Source organism: Solanum pennellii, chromosome 4, assembly GCF_001406875.1.
Source record: "Solanum pennellii chromosome 4, SPENNV200".
Taxonomy (NCBI): Eukaryota; Viridiplantae; Streptophyta; class Magnoliopsida; order Solanales; family Solanaceae; genus Solanum; species Solanum pennellii.
The window spans coordinates 74726048-74740062 of record NC_028640.1 but is presented as its reverse complement, the minus strand read 5'-3'; the positions used below and the strand labels follow the sequence as shown (position 1 = coordinate 74740062).

General features: G+C 29.1%; 1 protein-coding gene across 2 annotated transcripts; it reads right to left on the bottom strand.

The window, feature by feature from the left end:
• Positions 1-4596: 4596 nt before the first annotated feature.
• Positions 4597-6771, bottom strand: LOC107017352 (serine--tRNA ligase-like). Of its 2 annotated transcripts, none has more exons than XM_015217604.2 (8): positions 6623-6771; positions 6457-6527; positions 6214-6375; positions 6004-6109; positions 5646-5839; positions 5473-5576; positions 5193-5376; positions 4597-5121 (listed from the first exon to the last, which is right to left on the bottom strand). In XM_015217604.2, exons 1-8 carry the CDS (start codon positions 6741-6743, stop codon positions 4765-4767), a joined length of 1299 nt encoding a protein of 432 aa, XP_015073090.1. In that variant the 5' UTR covers positions 6744-6771; the 3' UTR covers positions 4597-4764. The 2 variants fall into 2 exon arrangements, with proteins under 2 accessions (XP_015073090.1, XP_027772124.1); XM_027916323.1 differs by having other exon boundaries at positions 4840-5117.
• Positions 6772-14015: the final 7244 nt, after the last annotated feature.

The following is a 14015-nucleotide window of genomic DNA, read 5'->3' as shown; positions in this document are numbered from 1 at the left end:
CTTTAAGCATACTCAATTTATGGCCCCATTTCACTACAAATATATTTAGGAAAATTGAAGTGGTAAATATATCAAGTTGTAAAAAAAAATTAAAAATAATTAGAATTTGGCCTAAATTATAGTATGTGAGATTTTTTAAATAATTTTATATTTTATAAAAGCATTTATTAGTTATTATAGTTCTGATTTCTGAACTAAGTTTCATTCCTAATTTGTTATATAAATGTATCATTATATCTATATATATTTATTATAATTTTTATTCGAGTTTTCTCTATAATTTACTTTCATTTATAAGTAATAATTAGAGTTTTTTTAAATCTAAATTAATGATATTTTTCTGGTTTTTTTTCAAAATTAATTATGTTTTTTGTCATGGATTTTCTGAAATAATTTCATTATAAAATGATGATACAAACTTATGAGTATCTTTTTAATGATTATAAAAATTTACGAATATAGATTGTATTTTTTTAATATTGAATATCTCTTTCAAAATCTATAATCGAGGTATAGTGAAGCTTCACCGAAAAATAACTTATCGATAATATTTTTAAATATGTGGTGAGACGTTAACTTTAAAAAAAAAAACTATAAATTTAATATTGTCACGCCGGCAGCTATACATGGCTATTAAGAATAATTCAACTAATTAGTGTTCACATTATAAAAACACGTATCAACTTTAATTTTCACCAATAAATTCATTAATCCTCTCTTCGTTTTTATTTAGTTGTCGCCATTTTACCTATGGCAAATGTAGGATTCTCAGGAAAGGTGACCATGATTGTAGTAAAAAAGATAATAATTATATCAAATCAAAATTTAATCTCTATATACAATGTAATTTTTTATCGAAGGGGTGTCAAGCAATGTGTGGCTCTGTCCCTTAATTTTAGGTTTCATGCTCCTTAAATGAACATGAATTAATTTATTCTGATTAGTTAATTTGATCAATTGATATAAATAAATTACTTAATTTCAAATTTATACTTGCAAAACCAGGAACTCTCAAGGGTAAAACAAGAAGAATAATGCATTTACTTATTGATTTTATGAAATAACAAGTATTAAAAACATTAATAAAAACAACGTATAAATAGATACAAATGGAGTAATAATGTTTGCATTCTTCGAACACATTGTATAAATATTCTCGAAACCTCTTATTAAAATGAGAAGTGCATTTAAATACATTACTATTTTTTCTTAAATTTTACAATATCAAATTAAAAAATATAAAATATCTTTTAATTATACACAACTTGGTAGAGTATTGAAATACAACACACAAAAGAGATATAAACAAAATGTACATAACAAAACAAAATAGGGCAACTTTCACATATAGCAAATAAAAAATTTATATTTGTATGCTATAACAAAGTTTGCATAAATGCGTTCCACAGCAAACATACAAACTGTATAATTCGCTATACATATACAGTTGAAGCAAATGGTATAAAACGAAGTGTAGAAAACAAGAATGAGAAAGACACTTTGGCAGAGAACTGTATAAAAACGAAGTGTATAAAAGGAATTGTATATTATTATAAGTGTATAAAACGATTATATACAATTTGAATTTGTATAAAATGAGAAAGAGAGAAAGACAAAAGAGACTTGACAAGGAATATACAATTGAATCGAATTGTATAAAACGAGAAAGAGATAAATTAGATACAATTTGAAAATTGTATAAAACGAGAAAGAGAGAAAGACAAAAGAAACTGGGCAGAGGAGTATTTTTATTGTTTAATTATAAGTGTATAGGACAAAAATATATTTACCTGCATATGTATATATAATTTTCTCACGCTTTATACAAACAGAAACGCAATTTATACATTTCGCTTCTGTTTGTATAAGTGAGAAAGGCGAGGGTGGTGAGCGAGATTTGGGAGAGTGGCGAGCGAAATCTGGAAGTGGGGAGAAAGAAGAACAAAAATATATGTATTTATACAATTTTCTCTACTTTATACAATTAGAAACAATTTTTATACACTTGTGTTTGTATAAAAAGTGAGGAAGCGAGCGAGAGAATGGAGGAGAGTGGCAAGAGAGATATTTGGGAGAGAGGCGCCTGGCAATATTTTGCAAACGTTTGTTATGGAGCACAATTAAATCAAACCCTAGCTACTTTATTTATTTTAGGTTATTAGTTTGCTATTATATACAATTTTCCCAACAAAATAACCATATTGAGTTTTCTTGTTGCGCATCCCGCGTCCCACCGCCAGTTTTGAATTCGCATTGCATATAGCCAATTTCATTAGTCACGTCATTTTACGAGACGATTTATATTCATACTATATAAAGAAATCAACTTCATTTACGATATCATCTTGAACTGATCTGGTCCAATAATATCTTCACATATCCTTATTATTTATTCGTAAAGTTATTATAAAATTTTGTAAAAATTTAAGGAATCCCATAGTGTAATTCAATAATTTCATTCTGTCCCGACAAATTTAGTATTTACAAAAAATCCCTTAAATTTGTTGAGCCGTGATACTTTAGACTCTAGTGATACATGGTAAATGATACATGGTAATTTTAAACTGTTGAGAAAAAAAAGGGGAAAAAACGGTATAGTTAATGTTGTTAATAAAACAGCTAAATTTACGGTAACATATCATTAATCAACATAAAATCAGCACTTAATTGGATATTAATTTCAAATTTTGAAAAACAAAGATTATATCATCTATTTTGAAAACAATTTTTTTGAACAATCTGTTAAATTTCGAACTACAGTAATTTTATTGTTGTTACAGTGGATTTTTCAAGATGAATACTTCGATTTTGATGAGACATTCCGGAATTTGGGTGAACAAATTGCAGAATGAAAGTTACAAAATCGACGGAATCGTTGTTGGAGATTCAATTTCGTATCTAATACATGTATCAGAAACGTCGACTAAACAATATACACACTGATTCTATATGTATCATCAAGTACAGTTGATGACACATTTATTAAACTTAGTGAATGATACATTATAACAATTTTCAAAACATGTATCAGTACATCAACTAAACAACTAATACCTTACTGATACATGATATCAGTTTTCAGAAATTCATATTATATGCAAAACATGTGATACATATCTACTACATGTATCAGTGAATTGACTAAACACTGTACACACTGATTCTATATGTATCATCAAGCACAGTTGATGACGCATTTACTAAACTTATTGAATGATACATTATAACAATTTTCAAAATTTCATGATACATATAAAATATTATGATACACAACAAATTCATGTATCAATTCACCATCTAAAATACTATACACACTTATTCAAATGTATCGGCAAGCACACTAGATTCCTTAAAATTTTTACTAATTTCAGCAAACAGTTTTAAGTACCAAAATACTAACCCCAGACAATGTAGGCCTAACAAACTTACTCTTTGAGTCCTGTTTGGCCTTATGCAAAGTTGATGCTAGAGGAAGAGGAAGGGGAAGTGGTAACTGGGCGAATGTATTGGGATGAGATGAAGATTGTCTACTTGTTTTTATCACCTTAACTTCTTCTAAGGCAAGAGGCACTGGTTCTTATGTTTTTGGTGTGTAAGCAAGCAAAAAATATGGAAGTAAGAACAAAACGGTAGAAAGATATGGAAGTTATCCTGCTTCCTGATTTTTTGAATTTTGAAATTCAAAATTTCAAAATTTGGTCTTTTATTTAAAATTAATTAAATTTAATAATTCAAAATCAAAAAGCTGATTAAAAAATTGAGTGTTTAAATGGATAAAATTTAAAATTCAAAAACTAATTTAAGAGGTTGAGTGTTTTAATGGAGAAAAAATAGGCATTAAAATTGGTAAATGTGTATTATAGGAGAGAGAGAGTGTAATGTATCTAAAAAATTACACTAAAATAAAAAAAAAAGGGAATTATGTAATATTTAAAAAATGTAGGGAAAATTAGAGAATATAAAAATTATAGTTGTGTATTTAAGTTATTTTTCCTAAAATTTTCTACTTGAGAAATCGATAAATCAATAACACTAAAGTAATTTCTTTTAATCAAATAAAATGTTTTAACATATGATCTCAAAAACACTAAAAGCACAAATCCATTAAGTATTGAATTAAAAAACCAAGCTCCCATTCCATTACATCCACCTTTATAAAAATGCAATAAAAGAACTCCAACATCTATTAGATATAATCAAATGGAAAATGACTTTTCTATCAAATTCTTTTGGAAACAGAAAGTCATTAATTAGATATATTTAAGAAGTTTCAATTTAATGGCAGGAAATTGCAATCATGTACTAGTAAACATTGGTGGGCGGATGAATGGTAAAATTGAGATTTTTAGTGCTACCTAATAATGGATTTAATGAATGATAATAGTCAATTTCAATAATAAATATTATTTTCAAATTAATAATACGATAAAATATATAACAACCATCCATCAAGTTGTTACTGGTGTCAAATTTCTATTGTTGTTCAGATTTCAAACTTTTGAGTTTGCTCTATTAAATTGATTCTCTGTGTAGTTGTTCATTTCTTTGTTAACAATCTTCCCAAAATCATCAAGACATCGAATTGCTCTATTACAGTACCCTCAAATCATGTATTCTCTATTCTCAGGAAATAATGATTATACAATAAGTATGTTGATGAACATGGATTTTAGACCAAGTGAGCAGCAGAAAGAAAGAATTGCTTTTCAATTTCTGTTTGTTCTTTTCATGCAAATAGTTTTGACTTGTTTAAGTTGGTTGAACTCAATTCCCTTTGTTGGAGAAAGGAATGAATGTCTTGCCACCCATATATGGACGTAGAACTCGAGGAATCTCAACTCCGTCCTCCCTTTGGTAGTTCTCAAGTATACAACACATCGTCCTCTCTGTCGCGGTAAGGGTGGAGTTCAATAGATGCACATACTTCTTCCCTTGATCATTACCCTTGTGTCCAAACCGAATTTCTAATTTCCTAGACTGATAGTCTGTGCAGTTTGAGCATGACACAAGCTCTCTATAAGTTGATGATGCAGGGTACCACCCTTCCAAATCGTACTTCTTTGCTGCTGCATCATTGAGTGCGCCAGAAACAACAGCCACAATTTGGTAAGGAAGCTCTAGCTGTCAAAAATAAAAAGATCAGTTGTCTAATAACAGTGAGTGAGAGGAATATAATGATCCATTAGATCTACCTGCTGAAAGAATTCCTCTGAATTTTTAATCATCTCCTCATGCATTTCCCACGAGTCATTGCCATTTGGACCTGTTAAACAAAACTGTTCCACTTTCTCAAACTGGTGGACTCTAAAAATTCCAAGTGTATCGCGACCATGAGAGCCAGCTTCCTTGCGGAAGCATGAAGAATATCCAGCATACCTGGTGGATGACGACATAGATTAGTTAGTCCATAAAAGCGAACTGACTGGCAATAGTACTGTTGATTGGTTGGTTCCATTACATTAATATCAATACCTTAACGGAAGTTGTGAAGGATGAATCCAATCATTCAAATGATAAGCACACAGAGGTTGTTCAGCAGTGGCAATAAGATATTTGTCATCTCCGTCACCACTCACCTATCAATGGATAAATGAGGTATATATGTCTTGCCATCAATAATTTTAAACATGAAGAATTCGATATACCTTGTAAAGTTCTTCATCAAACTGAGCTAATTGAGCACACTTTGCCATAATATCTTTCCTCAAGAAGAAGGGAGTTTGCAATGGAGTATATCCCCTATTCTCCAAGAAATCAAGTGCAAAATTAATCAACGCTTGATTAAGACGTACACCAGCTCCTTTCAGATAGTAACCTCTTCCTCCAGCCACATTTGCACCTATATAATTTGCAAGCCATTATATCAACCAACAAATAAATACGAATTGAGCAACAACATTTTCAACATCACTTATCTGATATTATTTTATAAAATAAAAAATTATGCCAAGAGGTTTTGTGAAATTGATGTAATTTTAACTTGATTTGAAGAATTCTGTTTACCCTTTGTTAAATCTGCCATTCCAAGCGTTTTGACGAGATCAACATGACTTTTAAGACCCTTTTCAGTCTGCTTATCTCCCCAGGTCCGAACTATAACATTATTTGCCTACAAAAATAATATGAGTCCGAACTATAACATTATTTGGCTACAAAAATAATAGGAATATTATGTGACTACAGAACAGCAAAATGGACATATATACACTATACCTCATCATTACTAACTGGGACTGAATCGTGCACGAGGTTACCAATGATTTCCAACTTGGAATACAAAGTGGTTCGAGCCTCTTGTACTTGTATCTCTTTTTTTTCAATTAAAAGCTTCTTCTCTGCAGCGTCTTCAATTTTTTGACTCGCATCCTCACCACACTTTATTAATGAATATATGATTCAGTTTTCGAGCACGAAAATTCAGATAAAAGGAAAACTAAATAAAAGAGTCTCACTCACATTTTTTAGCTTGCCAATTTCTTTGGTGATCTTTTTGAAATCTTTTCGCAAATTATCAATCTCGAACTGCCCTGAAATATTAAAAAAAAAACTCATGTATTCACAATAATATTCTCACAGATTTCGAAAGAATGGTTAAAATTTGAAAAGAAAGTTAATTACATACGTTGACGCCATTGTTTGTCAAGTTGAATAACTTCATCTACAACATCGACATTGGCAAATCGACGGCGTTGAGATTCACGAACAATTTCAGGATGATTTCTGAAAAGATTTATATCTAACATATTAGCAGATTAAAGTTTTTATGTTTATACGTTGATTTCTACAACGACGGCTTATAGGGTTTAAATTTATGGAAAAGTTACTTTACCTTTTATATATTAATAATAATTAATGGTTTTTAACTTAAAAAGGGAAAAATACTCTATTTTTAATACCTAAAATTTTTACTTAAAAAGGGAAAAATAACGGTATAATAATAATTCTTATATTATATTCTTATTACTTTTATTTAATAATTTACCTTTTATTTTTAAATTGTATTTTAAAACAGGAAATTTAAAATAGTTAGGTTACGTTTTTTCTAATTCCTTTTTGTTTATACATATTTAAATGAATTTTAAATTTATTTTTTAAATTTCGTAGTGCTGATGTGTGACACTTTTTTCCTTTTCTATTATATATAGAAGTATTATTAAACAATAGCCTTATATATTAAATCTTATCTCAAAATAGAGAATTTTAAAATTAAAATAAATAAATGATTTTCGTGAAAACTAATTAGCAATGTAAATTCCTTCTTATCCACATCATCATTATTATTATTATTATTATTATTTAATAATTTACCTTTTATTTTTAAATTGTATTTTAAAACAGGAAATTTAAAGGCTACATTGGCCCAAAAGTTTTTCCATGAACAGATATTGTACGGTTGGTACAAAGTTCATTCAAAAAGCCCATCATTCCAAGTTTCAAAGGCTGCACAATTAGCCCAAAGGTTTGTGCTAATATTTTTGAACACTACGTACGTGTTTTTAGAGGGGATCCTTTTTTATTTATACGTTTTTAGAGACGATCCTTTTTTATTTATAGTATTCCAAAAATGTCCGTTTTGAAGCTGGACCTTCTGCTTAAGCTTCTATAATGTAACAATTTTTACGATATCGATACTAGTAGAACTAATGAAGCACATATCAAATAGAATAGTTGAGATCAGACACAAGCTAGTTATCGTATATATATATATATCTACATGTGTAACTAATAGCTCCAATAAAAGATCTTATCCATATCAATTTCATCATTTGATAGTCATACATACCTAGGCAAAGGTTATTGTCATTGGAACTTTACTTGTATATAGGAGTGACAATTTCCACTAGGAGGCCATTACTATCTTTTTATGCACATGGGCTGCTCATGTCACATACCCAAAAGTAGTTACTTTCAATTATTTCCAGCACTTATAAGAATTATTATTATCCACTTAATTTGTTGGTGTCCCAATTTTCAATCATCTTCTGTCATCTAATGGGCTAAAGGTGTACTTGAAAACTGAAAGAACAAACGAGGTAGCTAAGAATACACAAAATTTAGGTATATACTAAACAAAACGCGATAAGTTTAATAAAGAATGTTAATGTCTTTACCAACATCAGTTAGTTGTCATTGAATCCAATGTTGTCAATGGCTTTAGATACTTATATACAAAGAGTACTAATTGACACTAAAAATAAATATTTAGTGACAATTAAGTTATTATCGTTAATTAATTGTCGCTACAGATCATTTTTAGTATAGTGCATCCATTGTTTGGAATTTGTAGTGAAGCCTAAACGGCGCGCAAGATTCATTCAAAAATGACACTTTCAATAAAATTTTCCTATACTCAAACTCAAATTCGAGATTTTATTATTAAAGTAAAACAATTCCGCGATGTAAACGCGTTTTTTTCTTTCTAGGTCTACTTTTCTTTCGAAAAGTCCCAAAAAAGCATAAAGAGTGTCAGAGAGTGGAGACTCTGAAATAATGAATACAAAATTACAGCAAGTTGAAATTCATGCAACAAGATATTTCGGTTTAAAGATTATTGGGGTAGAAATTAATTAATGTGTGAATTATAATGAAGAGATTTAAATGGTCCTTTCGTTTTAAATTATTCGTTATGTTTCTCATTTAATCGTATCTTAAAATATAAGATGATGAGTTTAATAATTAAACTCAATAACTTAAATTCATAATATTAAAATTCAAAATTCAACTCTACTTTCGTATTTATTTATTATTATGAGCCATGTGATTGGGTGTATGTAATAAATGACTTGTGGGAGACTTGGAGTTACATTCATGGTATACATGCCCTAAATTAAATGACAAGTGAGGAAGGGAAAGTAATCAAACGTAATTGTATTTGTCAATTTATGAATGTGAACATGCACAATATGGCTAAATTTTTTCTACATACGTATATTAAGCATGGAGACCAAGTCGAAACCATGTGCTCGATACACGTATATATGTCTAATATTTTGATATGTTCAATTCGGTTCAATTAAAATAAGGATAAATAAATAGTCAAATTGATACATATCAAAATCTTGTCAGAAAAAAACCATTTTTATTATTAAGGAATTTAATTTCCTAAAGAAAATATTTTTCTACATTTTCTTGATTAATCCAACAGAGAATAATCGAAAACCTTTGTATCGAACACACCTTTAGTGATTTAAAAAATGGAAAGTACCTAATATTTTTGGAGGGTAGAGGGTAGAAGCTTTGTTAGGGTGTCACGTCTGTAACATACAAATATTTTTGGTAAAATAATATCAGACTCTTCAATTAATACACATTGGTTTATAATAGTTCTAGGTACATTAATCTTGCAATTAAAGCTACGAGATTTCACTACATATAGTAACTTACATAAATGACTAAGACATCACTGGAAATGAATTTTGTTTTGTTTAACGACAAAGGTATAGGTGGATTCAGAATTTTATTTGATTGGAATCCCCCATGCCGTGGGGCTTATTAATTATGTGCAAATTTAAATAATTAATTAGTTGGGATTAGTATGTAGGTTTCGAATGTGAAATGTCTAAAGTATGTTTTGAAAGATCTTGAAATCGAACTTTTGATTTCAACCCGAATTCTAACCTCTACCCCAGTCGAAATCAGATGTCGGTTTCTAGATCATGGTTGAGAGTCGGGTCGAAAGTACGATTCAGGTTCAGGGTTTAAGTCTTGGATTGGGGTTTAAAGTCGGTTTCAACTCAGAGTCAATTCGTATATCAAGGTCTGAGGTCAATATCAAGCTCACGTTCAAATTTCGAATTGAGAGTTTGGATCAATGTTACGAATCGATTTCTAAGTTGAGGGTCCGAATTTGGGTTCTATATATATCGAGTAACTTCTGAAAATCAGGAGTCTACTTTTAAGTTAGGCCCCTTGTTTGGATCAAGAATTAAGTCTTCATAAATCGAGATCAAAAATCAAATTTTAAAAAACCTGCAAATCTAATTTGAAATCTCCATATTAACAATATTATGCAAAATAATTTCCTCAAATATAATATAGTAAAGTAGGGAATTTAATTTTTGATTGGACATGATATGGACCCATGCCATTCTAACATACAAAAGAAAACAAAGTCTTAGTTCAAAGTTATTTGTGTACATAGAGTGTGAACGAGGTACGATAACATCATGATATTTTTAATTTTTGAAACTTCTAAGAATTTTCACTTTTTTTTTAGCCACATGGGTGTAATGACTAATAATATGTAACTCCATTTAATATACTAGTACCCCTAAGTTGAATAATATAACTATTCATTCTGACATATAGGAATTCAATGAATGATGGAAAATGCATGTCTATTTTCTTGTGAGATATTTTAAATTTTAACTACAAAATTCGATTATTTTAAATTCATGTCAATTAAGTAGGGTTGGAGTTATAACAATAGGTATATATGTGAATATGAAATCTAGTTATTTATAGTTAAACCTTTATATGTGATATTAATAATTTTTACACAGAATCGTATATTCGTATAGTATAATAAGAGGTTAAATTCTTCATTTTCGTGTCGAACTCATTCAATAATGTGATTGTATAGATTGAGTAGTGATAAGTTAAAAGGAAAAAATGTCTGAAAAATATTTTAACCTTGGCTGAAATTGTTATTACGATATCAAGCATTACGAATGACCTTTTACACCCTGCACTATTTCGTAGTGTATTTTAAAGGTATATATGTGCCCACATGAATGCATTATTATTTCCAATTATGTATTATTTTTATGTCCACGGGGTACATATATACATTGAAAATACACTATTAAATAGTACAAGAATAAAATGTCCTTTTCAAAATTTGATATCGTTATAGCAATTTCAATTAAAATTCAGATATATTTCAAATCTTTTTTCTTAAGTTAAGTTAACGTTCTCCATCAAAAATTAAACTATAAATGTGTATAAAAGTTATTATTATTTACATATTTTTCACGTGAAGCGTTTAAAACCACGGAAATATTACAAACCAATGAACGTGAATGTAAAAGAATATAGCTTTGCTTGTGTCTATAATTAGAATGGACCAGCATATGGTAACCACGTGCCAATGGTCCAACAATAAGTCTTGCTGACCTTTTTTGACTTTTTAGCTACATACATAAAAAAAGATTGTTTTTTTTAACTCTAATGTAAAAAAAAATATGTTTTTTTTTTAACACAAATGTAATTTTATTTTTTTTTAAAAAAAATATTGCAAAGCTGAAGGTTAGGTCAAAATTCATTTTCATTGTGTTTAGTGTGTTTTTAAGCAAAGTAAGTTGCTTATACTGAATTTGGAAAATTTTAAATCGTAGTTGAAATGTCAATATTAGAAACTTTGAAAAATTAATCAGTCTATTTTCAAAAGCTACATATTTATATTTATTTATAGGAACATGGTTGTTTTCACTATATGGCGTCATGTCAACATACAAAGATATATATTTTGGTAGAATCTTTACTCTTCAATAATCTATGATGTTTAATTGAAATTCTATAATAATGATTATTTATTTTTTAATGGTAAGAATGCTATCATAAATAAAAACATACTAATAGTTGTATTTGTTGTCTTGAAATTAATCGAATGAATCGTCCTAATAATTCAAAGTTTTGTTTAATATTATTACTATTCGAATTATAGTAATATGTATGTATTCTTGATTTAAATTTTGAATCGAATAATAAATTAGTCGACAATTCTTTTTATTTGTTTGTTTTAGAATCTACAATGCACATTTAACTTTGCTGGTGTGAACTAGTATTCGTGCTACAAGTTCTAAACTCGATAGCTAACGTAAAATTAATTATTTTAGAATTATCTTATACATAATAAGATCGTTCCTGATATAATTTTGAACAATTCTCTCTTTACGAGAGCTTAAAGGCACAATGTCGGTTTCTTTATATTCAATGCTAGTATTTACTTATATAGATACAAAATTTACGTGCGGGGTTTAAACATTATTTTACATAAATCATGCGTAATTTTTTGTTGATATAAAGTGGGGGTGGGAATGATATAGAGATGTGTTTATATTATTTTCTTTACGTCTTTGCTTCCCTTAATCCTCCAATAAGCGAGGGGCAGAGTTACCTTGTTGTCACGGTGTTCAATTGTGCAATTTTTGAATACCTTTCATGAAGTATTTGGTTCCACCACGGTTAACAATAAGGGTTGAGATGAAGTGTCAAATACTCCTTCATCATTAGCTAATGGTTTTGAGTTCGAGTTCTCTTAGATAAGAAGTTTTCTTTGTTAGGAAGTGTTTTATCCCTAATGTAGGACTTTTCAGCACGAATTTGAATATAGTTAAGCTTCAATATGAATACCGTGTTGAATCCATCCCATTGTTTTAGTCAACTTTAGCTATTCAATTGGTACAAGCAATTGTTAAAAAGGAATAGTAATTGGAGTTGAAAAGAAAAGATTTGGTAGTTGGCAAATTGGTAAGATTTGCAACCACTTTTGACTTTGCTATATTTACCTATGTCATTAGTGACATAAGCATGGTTTTATCCCTCTATAAATAGAGCATTCTTGCTCATTTGTAGAACACACCAAGTTAGAGAGAAAAACCATTTTGAGAGCAAAGTGAGGTATTCCATAGACTATACAAGAAAATAGTCTGTGAAGAAAAATAGAGTGTGAGCGATATTTTAGTAAGACGGAAACCAAAAGAGTGTTGTTCCTTTGAGTGTGTAGTAGTCATTTTGAGTATTGTATTCGTGACTACACAGTGTAAAATTCCTTACTATAGTAATATCAATTGCTCCTCTTAGTCCGTGGTTTTTTCCCTTATTCAGAAGGGTTTTCACGTAAAATTCTTGGTGTCGTTATTTTCCCATTTTATTTCCATTACTTTTACCATATATACTTTTGTACTTGTTCGCGTTTTCCCAACATACCGAACCACGTAAAAAAACAAAACGAAAAATTCCCCTAACAAGGAGAAAGAAACATAGATTGATTGCAAATGTAAAACGATCTTATCTTGACTAGTAGATAATATTTTTTACGTGCAAATTAACAGAGTCCATAATGTGTGACAACTTGATTATTGAGAGTATTTAATGAATAGATGAACAAACATAATCTACATAAATAGTACTAATTAATGAGTTCATTAAATTCATTTTACATTTTGGTCCCCTTAACCCTATTTGTCCTCTAATGATTTATTTAAAGCTCTATGAAGAATGGGAAATTCTTACATGTCTTGTTCTAGTATGAAATCAACCAACTCCCCTTGACTTTTTTCCTTATTACGAAAAAGTTAACTTTATTGTGAAAAAAAGAAAAAAAAAGGTTTACATTCACTATCTACACAAAAATAATAAATACACGGAGAATCTTAGTAGCTCAGTAATTAAGTTAACTTAACTTTGATATTGCTGAAGAATCGATTCAGACAAAGAGATACTAAAGGTGATTTCTTAAGTCATATTATATAACCCCATAAGTCGACAATACTTCTCGATAATAGGTGGTACACACCTAGCTACTTGTCATTAGCTAGAGGGTAATCAACCTATCTGAATCAAAGATAACCAAGAAAATTAAGATTCCTAAAAAAAAAATGAAATAATTAGAAAAGTGAACAAAACTGACCGTCTTCAAAGCTATTCACCTAAAAGCCTTGTAAATTGGTCATGAAAATTTAGGCATGTTACGCTAATCCCTATCTTGTAATTTTTTTTTCATTTCTGCTCTTAATACCCAAAAAGTACTAATTAAACTAATAAATATAAGCGTGGAGAGCCTTTTATTTTACCCCTACATGACCTAAAAATGAGTACTTATATCTTCAAGACACTTAATTTTTTTCTTTTTAGGTTCTATAATTAGTTAAACACCATTATTTTAAATAAAACAGACAAAACATATATTAATACCTAAATTACATTTAATGTGAACAAATATATAAGTTAGTAACCGCATTTGTATTTTTGCACTTACGTACTCACTAAAAATTTTCTTCTATGTCTTTCTC